The sequence below is a fragment of the Molossus molossus genome, unplaced genomic scaffold (assembly GCF_014108415.1).
Source record: "Molossus molossus isolate mMolMol1 unplaced genomic scaffold, mMolMol1.p scaffold_m16_p_1, whole genome shotgun sequence".
In the NCBI taxonomy this organism is placed as follows: domain Eukaryota; kingdom Metazoa; phylum Chordata; class Mammalia; order Chiroptera; family Molossidae; genus Molossus; species Molossus molossus.
Genome location: NW_023425344.1, coordinates 53144553 through 53171489, shown reverse-complemented (window position 1 = coordinate 53171489; position 26937 = coordinate 53144553). Strand labels below are relative to the sequence as shown.

At 36.3% G+C, this 26937-nt stretch overlaps 1 protein-coding gene across 18 annotated transcripts in view; it reads left to right on the top strand.

Annotated features, from left to right (window-relative positions):
- ANKRD17 (ankyrin repeat domain 17) overlaps window positions 1-26937 on the top strand; it is a 193160-nt gene that overhangs the window by 50253 nt on the left and 115970 nt on the right. For 4 of the 18 annotated variants that reach the window (XM_036271075.1, XM_036271080.1, XM_036271085.1 and 1 more), the window contains 2 exons: window positions 25129-25264; window positions 26305-26434. The exons of 11 other annotated variants lie outside the window; for them this stretch is intronic. In XM_036271075.1, coding sequence (XP_036126968.1) covers window positions 26351-26434 — 84 coding nt within the window. In that variant the 5' untranslated portion in view covers window positions 25129-25264; window positions 26305-26350. Of the gene's footprint in view, window positions 1-12899; window positions 13039-25128; window positions 25265-26304; window positions 26435-26937 lie in introns of those variants that run through there. 3 more of the 18 variants (XM_036271092.1, XM_036271078.1, XM_036271113.1) reach the window with 3 other exon arrangements.

Sequence of the window (26937 nt, the reverse complement as noted above, 5' to 3'; positions counted from 1 at the left end):
AGGTGAATAGTAGGTTGGAATTTAAGGCTCAAAATCTTTGTATGTTATTTGAAATAAGTATTTTTAAATTTTTTCTTAATCTCTGAAGTTGACTTGTACCGTATAGTTTCTCTAGGATTCCTTCTAGATATAAAACTGTATAACTAGATCACTTAAGATGATGGTTTTAATAACTTCGAGATGTTCTTATGGATCTCCATGTATTTCAAAAGGTTTACAATTTGTTTTACAGTGTAGTTGCACATTTAAGAATCAAATCCAAGCTCACTTTTGTACCTGACCCATTATATGACTTCCTTCTACCCACCCAACTTTCTTTACATATTTAATCTGAATCATTTGCTTTTCATTGTATTCTTATAATCTGTTATTGCTCACATTGTCTACCTACTGCCCTCTTTACCATCTATTCATGTATTCACTATTCAAAGTCCAACTCTTTATACTTGGGTTCTCCCTAGTTTTTTATTTTTCATGTTCATTATATCCCACCATTTTCTGCTTTTAAAAAGTAATGTAAGACTACGTCCATTTAAAATAATGTTATGGTCTCTGTTAGGTCCTTGATTAATGGTGAATTCTTTAATATGGGTACTCTTTTTTTTTTTTATCCTCACCCGAGGACATTTTTCCATTTTTTGTTCAGGTAGAGTGGGAGGGAGAGAGAGGAACAGAGAGAGAGAGAGAGAAACATCCATGTGAAAGGGATACATCGAGTGGCTGCCACCCGCACGACTGACCAGAGCCGGGGACAAACTGCAACCGAGGTACGCACCCTTAGCGGGAACAGAACCCAGGTCTCTCAGGACCGCAGGCCAACGCTTTAACCGCTGAGCCAAACCGGCCAGGGCGGGGTACTCTTTAAAAACATTTATATATTTATGTAAAAGATATTTTATCCTGCAAAAGAATTTGAAGTAGAGTATACACTATAATACACACACACACACACACACACACACACACACAAAAGACAATATTAGTAAATTAAGACCAGAGGTAAAAGTGAATACAGAAATGCATATACAATATACAAGTGCTAAACTTAGATCAAATTAACTAGCAACCAGAGCCAAATTAGAAACTTGAGTTAGTGTTGTACACAAACTCCACGGGCATACTAGATGATGTGAAGAACTGATGTGCAATATAGATCTCAGAAAAAAATTTCCTTTGGGCCCCTATGATGAGGTACTGCATTGTTATACCAAATAACTTCTTCAGTGTCCTAAAAATAAACAAGCTTTATATTGTTTTTACAGAATGTAAGTGAAGCATTTACTAATAGAATGCAGTTGGGTTAAAAATTATATAGCCTGAGCCTTAGCCAGTTTGGCTGAGCAGTAGAGATCAGCCCGAGGACCAGTGAGTCACAGGTTCAATTCTGGCCAAGGGCATGTATCTCGGTTGCAGTTCAGACCTGGCCTTGATCCTGGTCAGGGTCGTGCAGGAGGCAAACAGTCCATGTGTCCCTCTCACATCGATATTTCTCTCTCTCCCTCCCTCCACTCTATCTGAAGATAAATAGAAAAATATCCTCGATTGAGGATTAAAAAAAAAATTTCTTTTTGTAGTCTGAATACTCAATTTTCTGATGGTTGTTTTTGTTCCAAAGATAACATTTAGAATATTCAGAGCAGAGTTTGCAAACTAGTGGCTTAGTAGACTTAGAAATATATTTTGTTTAGCAGGCATAATGTTGGTCCACATGATGACCATTTATTTATATTTTCTGGTTTTTTTTTAATCCTCACCCTAGGATTTTTTTTTTTTTTTAATCCTCACCCGAGGACAATTTCTTGGTTTTTCTTTTTTTTTTTTTTTTTTGCTTTTATCTTCAGAGCGGAAGGGAGAGAGTAAGGAAGAGAGAAAGAGAAACATTGATGTGAGAGAGAAACATCGAGCGGCCACCACCCACACCACCCCAATTGGGGCTGGGGACAAACTGCAACTGAGGTATATGCCCTTAGCGATAACCAAACTCAGGACTTTCTGGTCCAACGCTCTAACCGCTGAGCCAAACTGGCCAGGGCTCACCCTATGATATTTTTACATTGATTTTCAGATAGAGTAGGAGGGAGGGAGGGTGGGAGAGAGAGACACATTGATTGCCTCCTGCACAACCCCAACCAGGGTTCGGGATTGAACCTGTAATTGAGGTATTTGCTCTTGACCGCATATAGAACCCAGGACTCTTTGGTCCACTGGTGGACATTCTAACTTTTGGGCCAAACTGACCAGGGCTTAAAGTATGTTTCTTGTAGACAACATGTATGTAGTTCTTACCTTTTTATCTGTAATGTCAATCTCTGATTTTTAATTAATGTATTTAGTCCATTTTCCCTTAGTGTAATGATCAATATTTTATTCATTAGTTTACCATCTTGTTCATTGTTTTCTATTTGTCCCAGTTGTTATTGCTCCTGTTCCCTTGGTTCATGCCTTTTATTTGATTATTTTTAGTATTCCATTTTATTACCTCTGTTGCCTAATTGCCTCTTTTTATTTTTTGGGTGGAGGTTTTGGGGTTTATAGTATACATGTTTAATTTATAGCTATCTTCACATAATAATATACTAATCCACATACAATGTTAGGAATCTTACACTTGTATATTATATTTTTCCCCTTAAATCTCTGGTTGGATTATTATTATATATTTTATTTCTACATATACTGACAATATCCAAAATAGATTATTATTTAAAAATATTTTCTTAAATGAGGAAAAAGAGGACATATATTTTTATATCATTTCTGGTGATCTTCATTTTGTTGTGTGACTTTAGTTTCACTGGGCACATAATTTCCATTCACTGGAATCATTTCCCTTCATTTTTTTATAGTGAAGGTCTGTAGGCAACAAAATTTCTCAGATACTGTCTGCAAATGTCTGTTTCCCCTTATGTTTGTAGTGTATTTTCACTGCATGTAGTATTCTTGGTTGAAGGATTTTTTTCTTTTCAGTACTTTAGAAGTGTCTTCCTTTGGTCTGCTGGTTTCCATTTTTTCTAATGAGAAGTCAGCAGTCATTCTTACTTTTCTTCCTTTGTACATAGTGTCCATTTTTCTCTGGCTTTTTAAAAGATATTTTTTGTTATTACTGATTTTCAGTAGTTCTATTGTGACATGCCTTGGTATAGATTTCTTTGTGGTTATCCTGCTTGAAGTTTGTTGAATTTATTGGATTTGTGAGTTTATATTTTTCTGTCCAATTTTGAGAATTTCCAGGCATTATTTCTTCAGATGTTTTTTCTATTTTTCACCTCTTCTCTTCCTGGGATTTCAACTAAACAGTGTAATATTCTTCTAAAGGTAATGTTGCATCAGTACTTTTTTTTTTTTTTTCAGTCTCTTCTCTCTTCATGCTTTAGTTTGGATAATTTCTGTGTTCTTTCTCAAGTTCACTGGTCTTTTAAAGTGCCATCCAGTGAATTTTGGTAACAAATACTGTAATTTTTCAACTATGAAAATTCTGTTTAATCCTCCATTTTTATAGATTTCATTCATGTCTTCATTATGTTTACATTTTTCCTTGTTTCATCCCTGTTTACAGAACATTTTCTTGCTTCTTTGCAAGTCTAATAATTTTTATGGTGGACATTGTAATATTACAGTGTTGAATATCTGAGTGTTATTCTCCTTGTTTGAAGAGTATTTGATTTTTGTTTTTGTCTAGCAGAATGAATCAGCTTCATTCTTTTCAAGTATTTTTATAGCATCTTTGTAGTAGCCTGTACTGTACAGTTAGGTAGCCCTACTTTTATATGTAGCCTTTCTGCATTCTCTACCAAATGCTCCCAAAGTGTTTAGTGTAATCCTCCTTCTTTGGCTTGTTGGATCTTGATACATCCCAACCCTGTAGAACACCTATAGTTTATCTTACAGTTCTGTAGTAGTTCTTTTCCCAGTTCTTCTCTCCAGTAGTCTGCCCCACAGTTTTTAGCTTCCTCAGCTTCTGCAATTTCTTATCTTCATCTCCTGAACTAAGTAAAACTTCACTTCTCTGCTCTGTTTTCCTCAATTAATGCTGGATATGGCAGGAAGATGGGGAAGTAGTAGGGTTTATGTCTTTGTTTCTTTTGAGTTTTGTTATTGTAACACCTGTTTTATCTGTTGTTCATTGTCTGAAAAGTGACAGGACACCTAGTCAAGTACCAGTTACTTTGCCATGACTATGAACCATATAGTCACTATGTTTAAACTACTGGATTGTGGAGAGAATTACAATAAAACAGGCTGAGTAAATTGTGGCAAATATGCAATGAAATATTTTTCATGGCTAATAGAGTGTCATATCCATTTAATTCTAGCTTTAATCCATTTAATTATAAAGTCAATCCACATCATGTACCTGCAGCATGTACTCAACAGATACAGTGTCATGCAATTCCATTGCAGATGCTCCTACCACAGATGACTGCTATAGTTTGATTGTTGATAGCATACCATATTTGTATAGCAGCATCAGATATACTTGTTTTATAGTACATTGTAAGGAGGCCTAAACATATTTAGTGGAATTTGAAGCAATTTAAAATAAACTGTGTTATTACTAATGGCATTTACTCTATTGTCAGCTCTGTAGAGATGGGATGGAAAACTTGATTAATTATATGCTCTCATAGAAAACTTGGAAATTACAGAATGGTTCAAAGAAAGTAAAAATGGCCCTGGCCTGTTTGGCTCAGCGGTTAGAGCTTCGGCCTGCGGTCCAGAGGGACCCGGGTTCGGTTCCCGCTGAGGGCACGAGCCTCGGTTGCAGTCTGTCTTTGGCCCTGGTTGGGTCGTGCGGGTGGCAACTACTCGATGTGTCCCTTTCACGTCGATGTTTCTCTCTCTCTCTCTCTCTCCTTCCCACTCTATCTGAACAGAATATCAAAAAAAAAAAAAAAGAAAGTAAAAATGAACGATGTTATATTTTGGTATTTTTATTTTAGTCCATTCTCTATGCAAGTACAGATAAGTGCAAAATTTTAACATTGGTACCGTATTATATAAAAATATTACATATCTTAATATTTTCTCACAGACTTATATTTTCTGTATCGTTTAATATTTGCTGAAAGTATTCAGTTAAATATGCCAAATTATTTTTTTTTCTTTTGCTATTACAAGTAATACTGCAATAAGTATTTTTCTGCGGATTTGAAAAAAATTCTAGTAGATTTCTAGATCAATGGATATTGGTTTTGAAGCTTTCTGTTAATTACATAAATACTTACTGTAAAGATTTTGTAGCATAAAGGAAATACATGCTTTTTTTGGGGGGAGGGGCTAATCCTCACTCCATGATATTTTTCCATTGATTCTTAGAGTGGAAGGGGGTGCAGAATGAGAGAGGTGTGAGAATGACACATCAATTGATTGCCTCCCTTACCCGCATGTGCTCTGATGCGGGGATTGAACTTGCAACCCAGGTGTGTGCCCTGGACCCTGAATTAAGCCTACTACCCTTCGGTCTGCAGGCCAACACACTAACCACTGAGTCAAATCAGCCAGGGGTGAAATACACGAATATTTTAATATTTGTATCCATCTTTATGCTCACATCTAAAATACGTTTACTAGGCTTGAGAACTTGATGTTCTAACTTTTAATATATGTATGTCTTGAGCTTTTTCTGTTTTATTAATTTTTTTTAAAATAATTTTTCTGGTGATTGCATAAATTTATATCTTGAGAATGTAAGTTACTGTGCATTTATATTGTTGGATATCTGGGTTACTTACAGTTTTTCTGTTGGTAAAACCTTATTTGTTTGTTTATTTTTTAATCCTCACTCGAGGATATTTTTACATGATTTTCAGATAGGGAGGGAGGGAGGGGGGGAGAGAGAGAGGAGAAACATTAATATGAGAGAGACACATCGATTGGTTGCCTACTGCAACCAGGGCCAGGGATGGAACTGCAACCAAGGTACGTGTTCTTGATCAGAATCCAACCTGTGACTCTTTGGTCCGCAGGACAATCCTCTTAACTGCTGAGCCAAACTGGCCAGGGTGGAAAAAAATGTTTTTTAAATGTCCTTTGGCCATTTTGCTAATGGAAGTATGGCTTTATTTTTTTGAGAGAATATGTATTGATGTGAATCTTAGTTAAATGTGATAAAACAAATTTTTTCTGCGTTTATAAACCTTTTTTGTTAAGGGTATTTTTGAGAATGTTTTTATATGAGCATGTCTTTTTCTTTTTGATTATTTTCTCGTCTTTTACACTTAGAAAAACCTTTCCCTTCTGTAGATCAGATATTAATCTGTATGTTTTTGATTCAGTCTTGCTAGAATTTAATTTACATTGTAATACATGTGGTGAGATAAGGATCTTAACTTTTTTTTACCCCCTGGCACCATTTAAGCAGGTTAATTAGTGAGGTCATACCTTTTGTATTCTGACATGTCTGTTCCTTACAGAATGAATTTCTTTTTAGGGTTGACTAAATCCTATCAATAATCCTTGAGTGAAAACAGAGCTGAACATTCAACCAATCTGTAGTTAAAACTGAACACTGGTCCCCAAAAGGTTTATGCGTATTTGTCATTGTAGTTATACTCTTGATCTGTTTCAACCCATTATGAAAAGGAGAGTGATCATAGTGGTGGTTGAGGTAGGTACACCTGAAAGGACACAAGAGTACAGGGATCCTGTTTTGTCCATCAGTACCTAGAATAGTGGCATAGTGCTGAGTGCATTATAGGTATTCTCATTTGGTTTTTTATTTTTACTTATTTTTTTATCCTTATTCAAGGGTATTTTTTCATTGATTATTCAGATAGAATGGAAGGGAAGCGGGGAGAGAGAGAGAGAAACATTGATTGGTTGCCTCCTTTACAACCCCAACTGGGGCCACAGATAATACCTGCAACTTTGCTATGTATCCTTGACCAGGGTTTGAACCTGCAGCTCTTCAGTATGCAGGCCTATGCTTTAACTGCTGAGTCAAACTGGCCAGTGTTAATGTTTTTAATTACTAAAAGATAGCATAAAAAAAGTTCTGGTGTCTTTTATGTAACTTATAAAATGTTGGATTATTTTTTAATATAAACCAATCTAATAGCAATTAAAATGACTACATGCCTTTTTTTTTTTTTTATCATCACCCAGGGACATTTTTGCATTTTTCTTCAGATAGAGAGGGAGAGAGGGAGGAAGAGAGAGAGACACACCTGCTGGCTGCCACCCACATGACCCCAACCGGGGCCAGGGACAAACTGCAACCAAGGTACGTGCCCTTAGCGGGAACCAAACCCAGGACTCTGGTTCACGGGCCGGGGTGCTAACTGCTGAGCCACATTGACCCAGGGCTGACTACATGCCTTTTTTTTTGTATCCTCACCCAAGGACATTTTTCCATTTTTTGTTCAGATAGAGTGAGAGGGAGAGAGAGGAAGAGACAGAGAGAGAGAAACATCGATGTGAAAGGGCCACATCGAGTGGCTGCCTCCTGCAGGACCCCAGCCGGGGCCAGGGACAAACTACAACGAAGGCACGTGCCCTTAGTGGGAACTGAACCCGGGTCTCTCTGGACCGCAGGCTGACGCTCTAACCGCTGAGCCAAACTGGCCAGGGCTGACTACATGCCTTTTAAGAGAACTTATTTTTATCTTCATATAATAAACTATTTTCACAGTAGAGCTATTAATTTTTATCTTTTAAGCAGTGGTTTAACCTTGGTCTTAACATTAGTATTACTTAGAAAGCTTTTAAAAATTCTTATTCCCAAACCCACACCCCAGAATTATTAAATCAGGATATCTGAGAATATGACCCAGGTATTAGTACTTTTTCACTTAATTTCAGTATACTGTTAAAATTTAGAGCCACTGCTCTACGACTGAATCAAGAGAATTTAAAGCAATGTGCTCCCAAACTTTCTAAGTGTTTTAGTCAATTTGGGGTGCTATAACTCAGTATCTTAGATTGGGTGGCTTATAAACATAAGAAATTTATGTCTTATAGTTCTGGAGGCTGTTAAGTTTGAGATCTCAGGGTGCCAATGTGGTGTTGAGTTTTGGTGAGGATCCCTTTCCAGGTGGCATACTGCCAATTTAGCCTCATACTCATGTGATGGAGAACAAAGAGAGGAAGCATGCGCTCTCATGAGTTTTATAAGGGCACTGATCCCATTCGTGAGGGCTCTGCCCTCATGACATATAATCCTAATTATTCCCCAAAGGCCCCAGGTAAGATTTCAACATATGAATTTTGGTGGACACAAACATTTAATCTGTAACACTAAGGGAGTAGAATTGTATCTTTATTAAGAGGGGAGGGGCACTGGATGAAAGAAGGTGAAGGGATTAGCTAAAGAATGTATATGCAAAACACACAGACACAGACAACAGCATGGTGATGGCCAGGGGAAGGGGGGGGGGCAGGGGTGGAAGTTGGGTGGAGGTGGGCAAAGGAGGAGAAATCGGGACATCTGTAATAATCAACAATAAAAATCAAATTTATAGTAATAAATAAATAAATGAAAAAGTGAAAAGCAAGGTGGGACTTGGAGATGTAACCAGAAAATGACTGCAAAATACTGATTTATGTGTGATGTTAAATAAAACTGAGTATAGAATGAGAAGGGGGGAAAAGGTGAATGAAAGCAGACCTTTGAACTGGCTGGTGCTTTGTAAAAAAAATTCGGGTGGAGAGATTTATACAGAAGTTTGTCATGGTGGACTTTTTCAGTATTTAAATAATATGGACATAAATGTTTTTGCTGTCTGCATTTTAGTTTGTAGTTCAAACCTATATTATTTCAAATCAGTGCAGAGACAAAAACTCCTGTATTTCTTTTTTGGGATTCTGAAATTCATGATGGATTAAAAATATAAGTAAATCTCTGATAGCACAAGAACATTTTTGGTACCATAAATAACAGGAGCTGAATGCAGAGTATACTACTAACAGTACTATCAGTTGAATACACCAAGTCAAAGAGTAAATAATATATTTAATGTGATGCTCATTTACCTGAATTTCTTTACCTTTGCTCAGCTTGCTAAGTATTCTCTCTTGAAAGTGCTTGTTACAGGGTTCTCTTTTCTTTTGAAAGTTAAGACATAGTTACTGTAGTTTGCTTTTATTTTGGGGAGTTTAATGTCTTTTCGAGTATGCTAGTATATTTAATACAATTGCTGTTTGTTTTTCTTAATATTTTGATTAGAGTTGTATAAGTTTTGGGTGGAATGTCCCAAGTCCAATTTTGTCTAAACCATGTCATTAATGTGCTATTTTGCAGAATGTGAGGATTGTCAGGATGCATTTATTGCATTATAGCATAATTGACTTTGTTGCTGCAAACATTGTGTAGACCTTGATTTCCATAATGTAAGCAGCAGTCACAAGATGAGTTATAGGAATTAAGAACATGAGTGGTATTTGCATAGTAACTGCTCTTCCAGCTTCTACCACAAGAACCCTTTTTTTTTTCCTTTATTGATTTTAGAGAGAGAAAGGGAGAGGGAGAGAAAGATAGAAACATCGATGAGAGAGAACATCAGTTGGTTGCCTCCAGCATGCCCCCCACTGGGGATTTGGCCCACAATCTGGGCATGTGCCCTGACCAGGAATCGAACTGCCAACCTCTTGGTGCATGGATTGACGCTCATCCACTGAGCCACACCAGCCAAGCAATTCTTATTGTAGATGGGCTATGTTAGCAACAAAGGATCTCACAACTGTTTCAGAGCTGCTCAGTTTAGAGTGACTGGTAAGGAGTTGTTGGCCCAAAGAGTACATCCTGAGTTCTAAATAACCAGCAGACAAATAGAACATTTGAGTTAGAGAATGCTTATAAATCTCTTTCTGAAAATTAAATATATTAATTTCTTTCAAACATTTTAAATTCAGGAAATACAGTATGCCATTTATGTTTAATTTAACCAATATTTATGTATGATCTATGTATGAAGTGTGGTAGAAACAGAGATGAGTAAAGACATAGATACTGCCAACTAGGAGTTGCTGATCTCATTTGAGACTCAAGTTCAAATTAATTAGCTAAACAATGTCTGTTGAATTGCCCATGAATTGCCCATAGATTTAATCCTCACCTGAGGATATTTATCTTTAGATAGAGTGGGAGGTAGGGCGGGAGGGGCAGGGAGAGAGAGAGAGAGAGAGAGAGAGAGAGAGAGAGAGAGAGAGAGAGAAACATTGATGTGAAAGAGACAGATGGACTGATTGCCTCCCGCACAACCAGGGCCAGGGATGAACTGCAACCTAGGTACATGTCCTTGACCAGAATCGAACCTGACTCGGTCTGCTGGCCAGTACTCTAACCACTGAGCCAAACTGGCCAGGGAAATGAGATTCTTTTAATAATGCAAATGATAATTAATTTTAATAATTTTTTACTTTTTATTGAATTTATTGGGATAACACTGGTTAACAAAATTATACAGGTTTCAGGTACACAGTTCTGCAACACATCATCTGTACACTGTATTCTTTGTTCACAAGTCAAATCTCTATCCATAACCATTTATACCCCTTGTACTCTCTTCCACCTCACACCCCCACAATTACTGCTCTGTTTGTGTTCATAAATTTTTCTTTCTTCTCAATCCCTCAATGCCACCCTTCCCCCTTTCCCTGACAGCTGTTAGCCTGCTCTCTATGGGACTGTCTTTATTTTGCTTGTTAGTTTAGTTTATTATATGAGTGAAATCATATGGTACTTGTCTTTCTCTCACTGTATTTCACTTAGCATAATACTCTCCAGGTCCATCAATGCTGTCACAAAGGATAAGATTTCCTTCTTTTTTTATAGCAGAGTAATATTCCATTATGTAAATGTATCACAGCTTTTTAATCCACTCATCTACTGATAGACACTTGGGCTGCTGTATGTTAATAATGCTGCAATGAACATAGGGTGCATATATTCTTTCTGATTAGTTTGGTTTCTTTGGATAAATTCCCGGAAGGAATTAAAGATATTTTAATTTCGTATTTGCTTAAGCCAGCAACAAAATACTCCTGTTTGTAGGCTGAAGATAAGACTTGTAATATATGTGAATCTAACTACATGTCTGCTGCTTGTCTGCCAGCAATAACAAAATCACTGATTTCAGAGGAGAAACCAAAACAGGGCAAGTTATGATTAATCCTATAGTTTATGTATTTTTTTCCCTGGGCATGTGTTTTCATGATTGTAATTTCATATAAGTCCAGTAAAAGTATTCCAAAATGAGTTACTTAGTGATAGTTTATAAATAGCAGTATTATTTCCAGGGGCCATTTGAGTAATTTTGTGAACCTTTTGTCAGTCCATGCTAAGTAATTTTGAAAAACATTGATTCTTATTTACTCTGACATTTTATAACATCAGTTTATTCTCATTCTTCATATATACCTTTGACATTAATATCTTGAATTAACATTTTGGTTCCATAGCACAGTTTACCAGAACAAATCTTCCCTTTAAGATTTGTAAGATAAAGTATTTTCACAGGTATATTTAATGATTATATCTCAAATTACAAATACCTATTGTTACAACTTTAAGACAACTTGGGTGTTTTTTTTTGGTTTTTTTTTTGGTACGTGCCCCTCGTGGGAACTGAACCCAGAACTCTCTGGTCCACAGACCAGTGCTCCAACCACTGAGCCAAACTGACCAGGGCACAACTTGGGTTTTCATTTTTCCTCTTTGTAGCTAACTACTCTTAATCTTTACTACTTGGTAGTTTTTTAAAGTGATCATTAAAACCAGTCTTTATAATAACATCTGGCATTTAGAATTGTAGAGCAGGAATACATTTTTAATCTTGTTACATTTCCTTAAAACCATTGCCAAGTAAAATCTATATATACTTATATCATAGGCTTACATTCTTTTAGGCCAGGGGTGGGAAACATCCAGCCCACAGGCCATATAAGGCCCTTAAAATCATTTAAGTCTGGCCTTCCCAAGGCAGCTACAGGCAGGACTTGAAATTCAATTAAGTCTAGGAGCTTTTTTTCATAGTAACATAAATTTATATTAAGTGAAACATAATAATAAATTTTGAGGGACAAGGAAAGATCATCCATTACAGGATAGACAGGACACATACCAGTATATGACGGGACAGACACTTATGCTTCTTGTCAGCTACCTACGGTCCATCTACCTGTATTGAGGTGAATCAGGGGACAGTGAGTGCCAGGGAGGCTGGGAGTGTACTTGTTGCAAAAGTGTTAACACACTGTGATTAAACTGTGGCAAAAGTACGGCGATCTGGTGATGATGAGACGAGATGCTAGGAGATGGTTGCTCATGACATGGATGACCTTGCCTGCGATGATTGACCACAATGTTGACAACTTCTTTGTTGACACAGACAGTACCTCCAATCCAACCTTTATCCATACATCCATGATCAACAATCCTCGCAAAAACTGAATCTCAGATGAAGATTAAGGAAATTATAATACACAGAAAAGACCTCAAGAGTCGATGATGATGAACGTTGGATATGTTCCAATTCCAAGATGCAAGATTAAAACAGCAACCAAAGCAAAATAATAACATTGCTGGTGACACACACACTGGATAGTTATTAAAATTTAAGTGGTGTGAAATAATGATTAGAAGTCCAAATGTGTCTGGATAAAATCAGTGCTCTTCAGCAGAGTTTGGAATCAACAAGCTGGTTTCACTAGGCCTTGTTGTGACAGACAACGTTATTCAGATGAATTAGGTAGTGTGTGAGCTAATCCACAAAGAAACTGAGGCCTCACATAGAGGGAGAGTTTGTGAAAGAGTGCATGGTGGCTGCTGCAGAGTTGTTAGCACCAGACAAAGTAAAATTGTTTCAGAGTGTTAGTCTGACTGGGAGAACCGTCTCAGATTGGATTACTGATTTAACACAAGACATTGAAAAACCCCTAAAGGATTCTGCAGGATTTCCAATTTTTCTCTCTAGCTTGTGACGAGACAATGGACATAACAAATACTGCTCAGACTGGCTGTTTTTGTTTGTGGGATAACTACAGAGTTTGACATGTGAGAGGAACTGCTTTCACTGGAAGCCATGTGTGGCACTATAAGAGGTGAGGACTTGTTTGAGAGTTGTTTTATTGATGAAAAAAGTTAAGCTAACATTTGAAAAGTTAAATGGCCTTCTTACAGATAGAGCTCCAGCCATGGTTGGCTCACAAAAAAGGATGAGTTGTATTTATCAAGAAAGAACTGAATTTTCTCAGTCTGGATCCAAGTGATTTAATGATATGCCACTGCATCATACACCAAGAAAGTCTCTGTTCATAGTTGTTGCAGCTCAACAGTGTGACGTCAACAGTAGTGTCATGCATGAACTTTGTCAGAAGCAGAGGGTTTAACAGCTGCTAGTTTAAGGAGTGACTTAATGACATTGGCTATGAGTATGGTGATCTTGTTTATCACTGTGAAGTATGGTGGCTGAGTTGCAGGAACATGCTCATGAGGTTTTACTAACTGCAGGATGAAGTTAAGCAGTACATAGAGATGAAGGAAAATCTGTCAGGGAGCTCAGGGATCTCATTGATAGCAAGTGGCTGTGTGATTTAGCATTCATGGTGGACATTTTGCTACCTCTCAGAGCTTAGCGTCCAGCTGCAGGGCCCCAACCAGCTTCTCAGCTTCCTGCTTTCAAACATGGAATAATTTGAAGCTAAATTAATGCTGTGGAAAGTGCAACTTGAAAGAATAGCATGGTGCATTTCCCCACTCCTGAATGACAAAAGCTTTCTATGACACTTGAATATGCTAATGAATGTGTGAATCTAATTGAAGCATTTAATGAAAGATTCAAGGATGTGAAAAGTCAACAAATGGAATTGAACATCTTTACTACACCTTTCAATGTGGAACTAACTGGTGTGCCTGATAACCTACAACACGAAATCATTCAGCTGCAAAGCAATGATGAGCTGAAATCTAGGTATAACAACCTCCCACTGCTTGAGTTCTGTAGATGTTCTATAAGCAACGATGGATTTCTAACTTTGAGGAGTCATGCACTGAAATATGCATCTGTGTTCGGAACAACTTACTGCTCTGAGCAGTTCTTTTCAAAACTTACCATCACAAAGAGTCAACTTCACTCCAGACTGATGCAAACCTGGAAAAGCAGTTGCAAGTAGCAACATCATATAAATACTAGCTAGCATCATAGCCTTACCAAAGAGAAGCAACCATTCCAGCCATCATGTTAGGGGCGAGTTAATTAAATGTTTGACCAAATACAGCAGGCTAATTTTTAAGTTGATATTTTTGTATGGCTCTCGAATGGTGTTATAAGTATTCAAATGGCCCTTGGCAGAAAAATGGTTCCCTACCCCTGTTTTAGACTAATGTGTCTTCCCCAAACAAGGAGGTATAAAGGGTTACTACCCCTCTTTTGAAGTATTTTTTTGGGTAGAGGAGGAGGGTAAGCATTGCTTTACACATTTGGTTGTACATTTTGCATCTCTATGTAAAATTCAGATTTCAGGACTATTTTCTATGTAAAATGCAATTAGTTTTTTTATTCATTTTTTATTTGTTTTTATCCTCACCTGAGGACATTTTTTCCATTTTTTGTTCAGATAGAGTGGGAGGGAAAGAGAGGAAGAGAGAGAGAGAGAAACATCGACGTGAAAGGGACACATCGAGTGGCTGCCACCCGCACAACCAACCAGGGCCAGGGACAAACTGCAACCGAGGTACGTGCCCTTAGCGAGAACCGAACCTGGGTCTCTTTGGACCACAGGGCAACAACGCTCTAACCGCTGAGCCAAGCCGGCTAGGGCAAAATGCAATTAGTTTTAAAATTAAAAGTTATTTTTCTGTAATTTTATCTAGGCTGATAATATAGATGTTCTGAAGCCTCACCTAAGAAAATATTACCATTTTTTCCCACTTTAGGATTTTGAAATTTAGTGAAAGTCAAAATCAAGCACGAGTGAAGCTTTTTTCTTAATGCATGACATAAAAATAAATGTACCTTCTTTTAGATACCACCTTTAGTCTCAGATAAAGCAAGAATAATAGTTAGAGAATAGTATTAGTTAAAATAGACAGCTCCCTGGCTGGTTTCACTCAGTGGTTAGAGCGTCGGCCTGCTGACCAAAGAGACACGGGTTTGATTCCAATCAAGGGTACATACCTTGGTTGCAGTTTCATCTGCAGCCCTGGTCGGGTTGTGTGGGAGCAACCAATCTATGTGTTTCTCTCTTCGATGTTTCTCTCTCTCTCTCTCTCTCTCTCTCTCTCTTTTTCTCTCTCTCTCTCTTTCTCTCTCTCTCTCTCTCTCTCCCCCCCCTCCTCCCACTCTATCTGAAGATAAATGGAAAAATATCCTCAAGTGAGGATTAAAAAGAAAAAAAAAGACAGCAATAATTTGTTTTAATAACTATTGAATTTATTGAATATATTACATATGGTACATATATACTTACATCAATTCAGGTGAGCAAGTATATATTGTTCTAATATTACTTCTCATCATTTTTTTATATACTTGGCATATTTTTTCTGTTGGATCTCACCCAAATATTGGAGATTATTTGTTCAGCAACTATTTTATTAAGTATCTATCATATTATTGGTGCTTGGGTTACATAAGTGACTGAATCATAATACTTTACATCTTGAGATGTTGTTAAAAAAAAACCTTGGCATTGATCTCAGTGTAATGGGAGCCATTGTATAGTTTTGAATGAAAAGAGGCAAAATCTAATTAACATTTTAAAGGGAACTGGAATACTTAGAAATCTGACTTCAAATTATTCGAGCTTAAGATTCAGCTTTTTTGGGGGGGGGGGGTATGTGCCCCTAGCGGGAACCGAACCTGGGACCTCTGGTCCGCAGGCCGACGCTCCAACTACTAAGCCAAACCAGCCAGGGCAAGATTTAGCTTTTTATATGTATATATGTGTACACACACACACACACACACACACACACAGATAGGGTTCAGTAATTTATTTGGTTAATGATAATCTATTAGAAATCCCTTGCTGTTGCTGCTCCCTATATAATATTATTTCTGATCAGTGGAGCCAGCGAGATGAAGATAGTAAAGGCCCAAGGCTCTATACTTTCCTCTGGAAAAAAATACAGGGAGAAGTTTTTCTTTTCTTCTTGGAGATGGAGGAGAGAGTACAAAAGGATATCAGTTTAATTGTGGTGTCTATAGCACATCCAGGGAGAGATCTCTAGCAGTTTACATTAATACAGAACTACAACTCAGCAGAGAGTTTGTTTTGGAGAGAGAAATATTTCAAAGTTATCAGTGAAATAGGCTTTAGTTAAAATTTGTGTTTATAGATGATATTATTATTAGTTCAGCAAAGAAACCAAAAGGCTGAAGATGGAATGAAGAGGGCATATCAATATTTAAATGAATTGGCCAAAAAAGAGAAGTTCAGAACGTCCTGATTAGAAAATAGTTGAGAGGCACATTTAATTATAAATTGGACAGGAAAGAAATGATCCAAAAGTCAACAATAGACTGAATGAAAAAGAAAATGTTTAGGGTTCTAGAATCTGTTAAATACAGATTCAATAGATAATAAAGTGACAGAATTAGTGAGGCTAGATATTGAAATGTAAAACTTCAGAGTTAGAAAAATATATAAATCTTCATGGCATAACCACAAGAATAGGCTTTGACAATGTGATCTTTTTTTTTTTTTTTTTTTTTTAAATCCTCACCCAAGGATATTTTCCCACTTACCTTCAGACAGAGTGTGAGGGAGGGAGGAAGAGGGGGAGAGAAAGAAACATTGATGTGAGAGAGACACACTGATTGGTTGGCTCCTGCACCACCCTGACCAGGGCTGGGAACCGAACCACAACCGAAGTACACGCCCTTGACCAGAATCGAACCCGCTATTCTTTGGTCCATGGGCCAACACTCTAACCACTGTGCCAAAACGGCCAGGGCGACAATGTAATCTTTAAGATCCTTTTTCCTTTAACAGTTTAGGATTTTTGGAATGCAGCATTCATATTTTTTCTCTTTGAGAATTTAAAAGAAATATGGATACCAGCAATTTTTTTGTTTAATTGACTTTTTAAGTCTCAGATTTTATGGTTATTGAACAGTAAAATCTGTGAAGCACTAATTATTTTTTTTCTGTTGTGCTGAAATACACATAACAAACTTTACCTTTTTAAGCATTCAGTTTTGGTGTATTTTGCTTTTTTTCAATTATATTTTCATTAACTTTAAAATTTTTATGAACTTCAAAAATATTTTGACTTGGATTTAAAAATTGTATGATTCCAGATCTTCATGGAATTAAAACTAAAATTTTAAAAAAGATCTCTGGAAAATCCCCAAATATTTGGAAGTTATACAACACAACCTAAAAATAATAAATAATACTTGGGTCAGAGGGGAAGCCACATGGGGAATTAGGAAATATTTTAAGTATAATGTTACAGACCAGAATTTGTTGTATCCAGCTAAAGCAGTGCTTAGAGGGAAATTTGTAATACTAAATGCTTATATTTAAAAAGAAGAAACCTTTCAAATAAATGACAAAGTTCTGCATTGAAAAACTAGAAAAAGAAGAGCAAATTAGATCAAATCAGGCAGAATGAAGGCAATAATAAAGATAAAAGCAGAAATCGATGAAATTAAAAACAAAAACGAAAGAAATAAAACTGAAAATTGGTTCTTTGAAAGAATCATTAAAAATCGATAAAGTTCTGTCCTGTTCAGTTTGGCTCAGCGGTTAGAGAGTCAGCCTGGGGTCCAGAGAGACCTGGGTATGGTTCCCGCTAGGGGCAAGTATCTTGGTTGCAGTTTGTCCCTGGCCCTGGTTAGGTTGTGCGGTTGGCAACCACTCTGAGTCCCTTTCACGTTGATGTCTCTCTCTCTCTCTCTCTCTCTTTCTCTCCCCCCCCCCTCTCTATCTGAACAAAATATGGAAAAATGTCTTTGGGTGAGAATTAAAAAAAAAAAAAACTGATAAAGTTTGAATTAAACTGAGAAAGAGACGAGAGAAGTTACTAATATCAGCAGTACTAAAGGGCATTACTTCAGATTTTACCCATGTACATTATAATGTTAGGGACTATTTGAATAACTTTTTCAACAAATTTAACTTAGGTGAAAGGGAAAAATTCTGTAAAAAAAAAAACAACAACAAAAAAAAACTATTGACTCTCACTCAAGAATAAATAAATAACTTGAATAATATTATGTCAATAAGGAATTGTATTTCTAATTAAAAACTCTCCTGCCAAGAAAACTGTATCTTTGGATGGCTTCATCTGTGAATTATATGAAACATTAAAGGAAGGAATAATTCCAATTCTACACAAACATTTCCAGAAAGTAGATGAGGGATTAGTTCTCATCTCACATTATGAGACTAGCGTTGCCATGATACCAAAGACAATATTTGTAAGATAAAATTATATATAGCCCTGACTGGTTTGGTTCAGCGGTTAGAGCATCGGCTCGCAGATCAGAGAATCCTGGATTTGGTTCCTGCTGGGGGCACGTACCTTGGTTGTAGTGTGTCCCAGCCCCTGTTAGGGTTATGTGGGTGGTGGCCACTCCATGTGTCTCTCTCGCATGCATGTTGCTCTCTCTTTCTCCCTCTCTCCCTCCTGCTTTATCTGAACACAAATGCAAAAATGTCCGCGGGGGAGGATGAAAAAAAAAGATAAAATCATACACACACACACACACACACGAATTTGGTTGAAAATTTCTAACAAAATAATGGCAAACAGAATCTAGCTGTATAACAAGATTATACAACATGCACAAATGGTTTGTGTATCAGGAATGCAAAGTTGACTATATTATTTCACTATAATAACACTCAAAAAGTGTGTTATAATCTCAATAGATAAAAAAGAATTTGACAAAATTCAACATGCACTAATAAAAAAGTTCTCAGCAGACTAGGAATATGAAAGAACTTTGTTAACCTGATAAAAGGCATTTATGAAAAATACATATCTAATATCATGCTTAATGGAGAAGATTAATGCTTTCCCTCTAAGATTGAGAGTTGTTCTCATCATTCCTAGTCATCATAGTACCAGAGATTCTAGTTGGGTAAGTTAAAAAAATAAAAAAAAAAAGAGCACAGAGATTGGAAAGAAAGAAAACATCTTCATTCACAGATGACATGAATATGTACAAAATCTTAGGGAACCTACAGAAAAAGATACTAGAACTATTCAGTTTAGCAAGATGTCTCTTATTTCTATGTTTTAGAAATGAACATTTGGAAAATTGAAAATGTTTTAAAGTATCAATTATACCAAAAAACATGAAATACTTAAAGACATTTAAGTATTTTGTAATTTATATACTCCAAGCTATAAAACATTAATAAGAGAAATCACAGATCTAAATAAATTAAAATATGCATAATATATTATTAATGGGTTGGAAGACTCAAAATACTGTTAATGTATAACTCCCCTCACTCTTATCCCCCACAAAATGAATTCAGCATAATCTCAGTCAAAATTCTATGTGAATTTTTTTCTTTTTTCTTTTTTGGTAGAAGTTGCAAAATGCATTTGATAGCTATATAGAAAGGAAAAGACCCTAGACTAGCCAAAACAATTTTGAGAAATAGGAGTAAAGTTAAGGGATTTTAAGACTTACTCTAAAGCTATATTAACCAAGACAGTGTGGTATTGAGGAAAAGAGAGACTTGTAGATTAATAGGACAGAGTAAATTCTCGCAAACATCCATGTCTGTTCAGTTGTTTTTTGACAAAGGTGCCAAGGCACCTTTTCCCAATAGAGAAAACTTAGTGGGGCACAAAAAATACAAACGTAAGAGAAAAAAATGAAAATTTGGACTTAATCAAATTTAAAAACTTGTTCCTCAGAAAATACTGAAAAGTAAAAAGACAAAAGGCATCAGTTTGGAGAAAGTATTTCAAAGCACATCTGCTAAAGGTCTTGAGAATATTTTAAGAGTTTTCACAACTCAATAAGGAAACAAGAGAACAAAAATTGGAGAAAGGTTTTAAATGTACAATTTAAGACAATACACTGGCAATAAACAGAGGGAAATATGCTTGATATCATTCACTATCCATTAAGGAATTGCAGAGTAAAATCACAATATAATTGTATCTCTAGAGTAGAGGGGAGGGATAAAAGAAAGGAAAAGTTGACCATACCAAATGTTTATGAGAATTCAGAGCATCCAGAACTTCAGATTGCTGGTGGGATAGCAAAATGGTACTATCATTTAGAAAAGTGGCAGTTTCTTACAAATTTAAATATTCACTTGTCATATGACAAGCCCTTCTCATGTATTTACCCAAGGGAAAACATGCCTACATAAAGCTTGGTACATCCACATTATAGAATATTATTCAGCAATAAAAAGGAATGAACTACTGATGCACATTACAGCTTGGATGAATCTGAAAGGCATTGTGCATTTGTGAAAAAAGATGCACTCAAAAGTCTGGATGAAAAAAAAAATAAACCACGAAACCAATTGATTGCATATATACAGATTGCATATAAATATATCACTTAAATCCAAACCTTTTTTATTTTTATTTTTTTACCAATTTTTTGATAGAATTATTTAAGCGGTTACTTTTAACTTCACTATCCTTGAGTATCTATTGTTATATTATGATAAAAGAATAATTTCTATTACTGTGAATACTGTTATAACTAGTATTTATTCATAAACAGTTGGAAGAATTGTAGTTCATCTCTTTTTCTCATAGACATTTAAGGTCCAGTAGTGTTTCTACATCTATGGCAGAAAAAGATTGATTCATATATTGTTCATACATAAAACGCTTTTGCCCTGGCTGGTTTGGCTCAGCTGTTAGAACGTCGGCCTGTGGTTCAGAGAGACCCGGGTTTGGATCCCGCTAAGGGCACGTACCTTGGTTGCAGTTTGTCCCCGGCCCTGGTTGGTTGTGTGGGTGGCAGCCACTCAATGTGTCCCTTTCACATCAATATTTCTCTCTCTCTCTCCTTCTCTCTCCCTCCCACTCTATCTGAACAAAAAAATGGAAAAATGTCCTTGGGTGAGGGTAAAAAATAAAAATAAAACACTTTTTGTAACTGTACTTTGTAGTGCTCAGAGTAAAAATACTTTCCTCTCAAAAAGAGTCTACTTCTAAGGAGACTATGCTAAAAAAAGTTTCTTCAATTGAAAGACAAATCTTTAACTTTGAAAAGTAAAATATGATAGTTCATTAAAAATGCAGTTTTTGCCCAGCTGGTGTGGCTCAGTGGTTGAGCATTGACCCATGCACCAAGAGGTTGCCAGTTAGATTCCTGGTCAGGGCACATGTCCAGGTTGAGGACTTGATCTCCAGTGCAGTGCATACAGGAGGCTGTCCGTCAGTGTCCTTGCCCATTGATGTTTCTGTCTCTCTCCTCCTCTTTCTTCCCCTGTTTCTAAAATCAATAAAGAAAAGAAAAAAAAAATTTAATTCAGTTTGTTAAATCTGATTGAAGATTCAGTCCAAAACCACTTTGAAAGACTAGTATTTTAATTTGCATGCTGTGGTTTTTTTGTTATGTATTTTTTTTTAATGCAGCTGTCTTTAATTTTTGTGAAATGCTCAAGCAATTGTTGATAGGTGTGTTGAATTTAGTAAGACTGCCCTCCTTGCTTAAATGATTTATTTCCATTGAACTGCCAATTAAGGATTATCTCATGCTTGGTGACATAATGGAGATATTTCCTTATGCTGTATATTTTGCTTCTTCATATACTATATTGACCTTATTTTCTTTGTCCATTACACAGTTGTTGTTTTTTCGAGGACATAAAATAAATGTTCATAAAAAATCTGGATGATTACCCTGGCCGGTTTGGCTCAGCGGTTAGAGCATCGGCCTGTGGTCCAGAGAGACCCAGGTTTGGTTCCCGCTAAGGGCGTGGGCCTTGGTTGCGGTTTGGGCCCTGGTTGGTCGTGCGGGTGGCAACCACTCGATGTGTCCCTTTCACATCGATGTTTCTCTCTCTCTCTCTTCCTCCCACTCTACCTGAACAAAAAATGACAAATGTCCTCGGGTGAGGATTTAAAAAAAAAATCTTGATGATTGCCCTGGCCAGTTTTGTTCAGTGGTTAGAGCATTGGCCTGTGGTCCAGAGAGACCCGGGTTCGGTTTCCACTAAGGGCACATACCTCGGTTGCAGTTTGTCCCCGGCCCTGGTTGGGTCATGCGAGTGGCAAACCACTCGATGTGTCCCTTTCACATCGATGTTTCTCCCCCCCTCCCCACTCTTACCTGAACAAAATATCAAAAAATGTCCTCCAGTCAGGTTAAAAAAATTTTTTGAATGATTTTATTTCATTCTGGAAAAGAAAAATGAAAGTAACAGAAAACTTCATGGTTTCCAGGGGCAGAGAGTAGTAATAGGGGATTGGATTGCCTACAAAGGAACATGGAAAGTTTTTGGATGTTATAAATACTGTTTATCTTGATTGTGGTAGTGATTACATAACTATTTATGTGTCAAAATTCATAGGTTTGTACAACTAAAAAGGGTAAATTTTATTGTAAATTCTGCTCCAATAAACCTGACTTTCAAAATACAGAAGGAAAAAGAATATAGTTTTCTTATTTTGCTTCTCTTGAGAAAGTAAGTAGTTACTTTGAATCTTAAAGACTTGATTTTGATATCAATATTTTATTTAAAAATAATTAGGTTGCATATGCATACTTATTAATATTGAATTACATATATCAGCAAGTTAATTCTGTATATCTCAAAATAATACAAATTGTTATGATAGCTCTTGGAAATTTCGTTAGAAATATAGAAATGGTGCCCTGGCCAGTTTTGCTTAGTGGTTAGAATGTCGGCCTGCGGACCAGAGAGTCCTGGGTTCGGTTCCCGCTAAGGGCCTGTACCTCAGTTGCAGTTTGTCCCCGCCCCTGGTAGGGGTCATGTGGGTGGCAGCCACTCGATGTGTCTCTCTCTCATCAATGTCTCTCTCATCAATGTCTCTCTCTCTCTCTCTTCTTCCTCCTCTTTCTCCTTCTCTATCTGAAGATAAATGAAAAAAAAAAAAAAGAAATATAGAGATGGTTAGGTTATTCTTTATGTTTTTCTTTGATGGTCTAATAATAAAAAAAAAATTTTTTTCCCCCTAAAATCACACACTAGGGAAGTATGTGGTCTTTTTTTTTTTTTTTTTAGCAGACAAGAAGTAAAAATTTCTCATTGATTTTACTCTTCGATTACCACTGCTAATAACTTGAATTTGTACATTTTGAAAACTTTTGTTTGTATAATTTGCATATACATATATGGTTTTTTTTAAATCAACGTAGATACATCACACCATGTGTGCTTTTTTTGCAGCTTGCATTTTTCACTTAATGTGATGTGGATATATTTCTGCATCATTATTTGCATTAATCCAGAAAATATTTTTAAGTACTTTGTATTTAAGGCTCCATTCTACATGCAAAAGGTAGAGCAAGGAACAAATAAGGTCCTTGCCCAATGAATTTACATTCAAGTAAATTTACATTCAAGCCAATAAACAAATGCGGGGGCAGGGAATGGCACTATTGATAAATTTCATAAAGGTAAATAGTGAAGGCTAAAGGGATGAAAAGTGATGGGACAGAATGAGCAGGACAGGTTCATTAGATAGTTGTGGTATAGACTTTTATATGAAGATCTACTTTATTCTTCAGATAGCTGTTATTTCATAGTATTATTTAATTATTCTGTTGGTAATCATATGGATTATTTGTAATTTTTCCATTATAATCAATATTATAATGAATACCCTTGTGCATTTTTTTCTGTTTACTTATATGTATGTTTGTGTAGACTAAATTAGAAGTCAAATTGCATTTTTAAATGTTGATTTTTGATTCTGCCAAATTATCCTCTAAAACAGTGGTTCTCAATCTGTGGGTCGTGACCCCTTTGGGAGTCGAACGACACTTTCACAGGGGTCGCCTAAGACATAACAGTAGTAAAATTGCAGTTATGAAGTAGCAACAAAAATAATTTTATGGTTGGGGGTCACCACAACATGACGAACTATATTAAAGGGTCATGGCATTAGGAAGGTTGAGAACCACTGCTCTAAAACATTACACATTATCTGTTAATGGATAAAATATAATACCTCAATTTTTTTTGTTAATCCTCACCCAAGGATTTTTTTTTTTTTTTTTTTTTTTTTTTTTTTATCCTCACCCGAGGATATTTTTCCATTTTTTGTACAGATAGAGTGGGAGGGAGAGAGAGTGAGAAACATCGACGTGAAGGGACACATCGAGTGGCTGCCACCCGCACGACCAACCAGGGCCGGGGACAAACTGCAACCGAAGTACGTGCCCCTAGCGGGAACCGAACCCGGGTCTCTCCAGACCGCAGGCCGACACTCTAACCGCTGAGCCAAACTGGCCAGGGCAAGGATATTTTTTTCATTAATTTTTAGAGCGAGTGGAAGGGAAAGGTGGAGTTAGAGACAGATACAGAGAGAGAGATTGATTGGTTGTCTCCAGCATGTGCCCCGACTATGGCCAGGGATGAACCTGCAACCCAGATATGGACCCTTGACCAGGAAGTGAACCCATGACCTTTTGATTCGTGGGTCAACACTCTAACCACTGAACAACACTGGCCAGGGCATATAATACTTCATTTTAATTTGTATTTGCTTGATTCCCGTTGAATTTCACCATGTTGATTGGTCATTTGTGATTTCTCATATAAATTGCCTACTCATTTTGCTCATTGTGTGGTTTGTCATTTTCTTACAGAAATTTTAGGATTTGTTTATAATATATACATTATATTTTATAATATTTTTTTCTAGTCAGTCTCTCAGTTGTCTTACTTTATGTAATCTATGGATTTTTCATTTTTATGTAGTCAAAATCTATCAGTCTTTTTCTACCTAGCTTCTAGGTTTTGTGTCTGGCAGAAAAACCTTCTTAGAGTAATTTGGTCTCTTATACTTTCTTCTTCTTTAGTTTTATTTCATCTGGAAATTTAAAATAATATATTCTGTACTAGGGACTTCACTATAAAAAGTTCACAATATATATATATTCCAGATTTAATACGTCATTGTTTTGATTATTGTCATTTTAGATTTGACATCTGCTAGGGCACCCCTCCAATTGTTTTTTCAAAAATTTTTTGGCAATTTCTGTGTATTTTCTCTTCCAGATGAACTTTAGAATCAACATGTCAAGTTCCATTAAAAATCCCTTTGGGATTTTGATTGGAAGTGCATTGAATTTACAGATTAATTTGGGGAGAATTGACATCTTTACACTATTGAATCTTCCCATCCAGGAACATGGTATGCCTCTCCATTTCTTTAGGTGTTCTTTTATGTCCTTTAGTAAAGTTTTAAAGTTTTTGTTTTGTTTTTCTGTATTTTCATGTAGGTCTTACATTTTTCTTGTTAGGTTTATTCTTGGATATTTTGTATTTTTTGTTGTTGTTGTGAATTACATCTTCTCTTTTACATTTTATTTTTCAATTGGTTATTGCTAGCCTATAGGAAATCTATTGGTTTTTGTATGTTGGTCTTACCATTTACTTAGTTTTCAGTTTATTCTCTTGAAATTTCAAAAAGGATGATTTATGTTTTTTGCAAATGATGGCATTTTTTTTTTGTTTCTCTTTTCTAGTATTTATAGTGCTCTGGTGTTTTTTTTTGTTTGTTTGTTCTTTCTGGTCGTGTTGCATCGATTAGGTTTCCAGATCTGATTTGGGCATCTTTCCTGATTTAAATGAAATGCTTCTAATTTTTAAACTTTTATATTTATATATGCCTTAGATTTCTGGTAGAATACATTATCAGGAACAGAAGTTTTGTTCTTGGCTTAACAAGTATTTTCATGGTAATGGATATTATATTGTGTGTGTTTGCTGAGACGATCCATATTGTTTATCACCTCTAATAATTTAATGTAAAGAATGACATAATACATTTACCTAATATTGGTCATGATGTTTTCATTTTTAGTATTTATTAAGCTATTGGTCATGATGTTTTCATTTTTTTCCCTTTATTGATTTTTTTTTTTTTAGAGGGAGAAAGAAATAGAAATATCAATGAGAGAGAACATTGATTGTCCGCCTCCAGCATGCCCCACACTGGGGATCTGGCCCACACCTGGGCATGTGTCCTGACCAGGAATTGAACCGGTGACCTCCTGGTACATGGGTCGACGCTCAACCACTGAGCCACACTGGCCAGACAATGTTTGCATTTTTGATATTTATTCAGCTGGTATTTATTTGGATATTGTATTGTATTAGGAATTTGATCACATACTGGTGAGAGCTCTAAGTCCGAATGGTTCCTCTCTTTTTTTTTTTTTTTATATGGAGAAGAGAGAAAATAAGCAAGTACCCAAGAACAAGATAATTTTAGGCTATGATAGTACTGTGGAGGAAACAAACAGGATGGTGTGGTAGAGAGGTGAAGAGAGGACCTCCTTTTATAGTGTCATCTGATAAGGTAAAATATAAACAATAAGACCCGAAGAAAGAAGACATTGGGAAAAGCATTCCAGGCAGGGGAAGATCAGTATTTCTTTATGTACAGTTAATTGCATTTCTGAGTATTCTCTTTAAAGTCATCCCTTGCCACATCACGGATAGAGCGAAGCTGCGTAATCGAAGCGCGAAGTGGCGAGGGACAACTGTATAAATAAAGAATCCTACTTCGTGGAAATTCTTTTATCGCGGTAGAGTCTGGAACTGATTAACCTCGATAAATGAGGCCTACTGTATCCCTTGTCTTGTATGTGCTGTATGATAGTCTTTTATACAATTGCCAAGTTAAATTTTAAATTTTCTAATGGTTTGTTTTAAGTTTTTGTTTATTTTTTTGTTTTGTGCTATTCCTTTTGAGGTTTGATAATAGTATTATTTATGCTATGGGATAGGGAATTTTCTCAACTGTTCTCTGGGCTCTGTAAATAACATAATGCCCTGTTCCTTTTTTGAAGTAGATCTGTG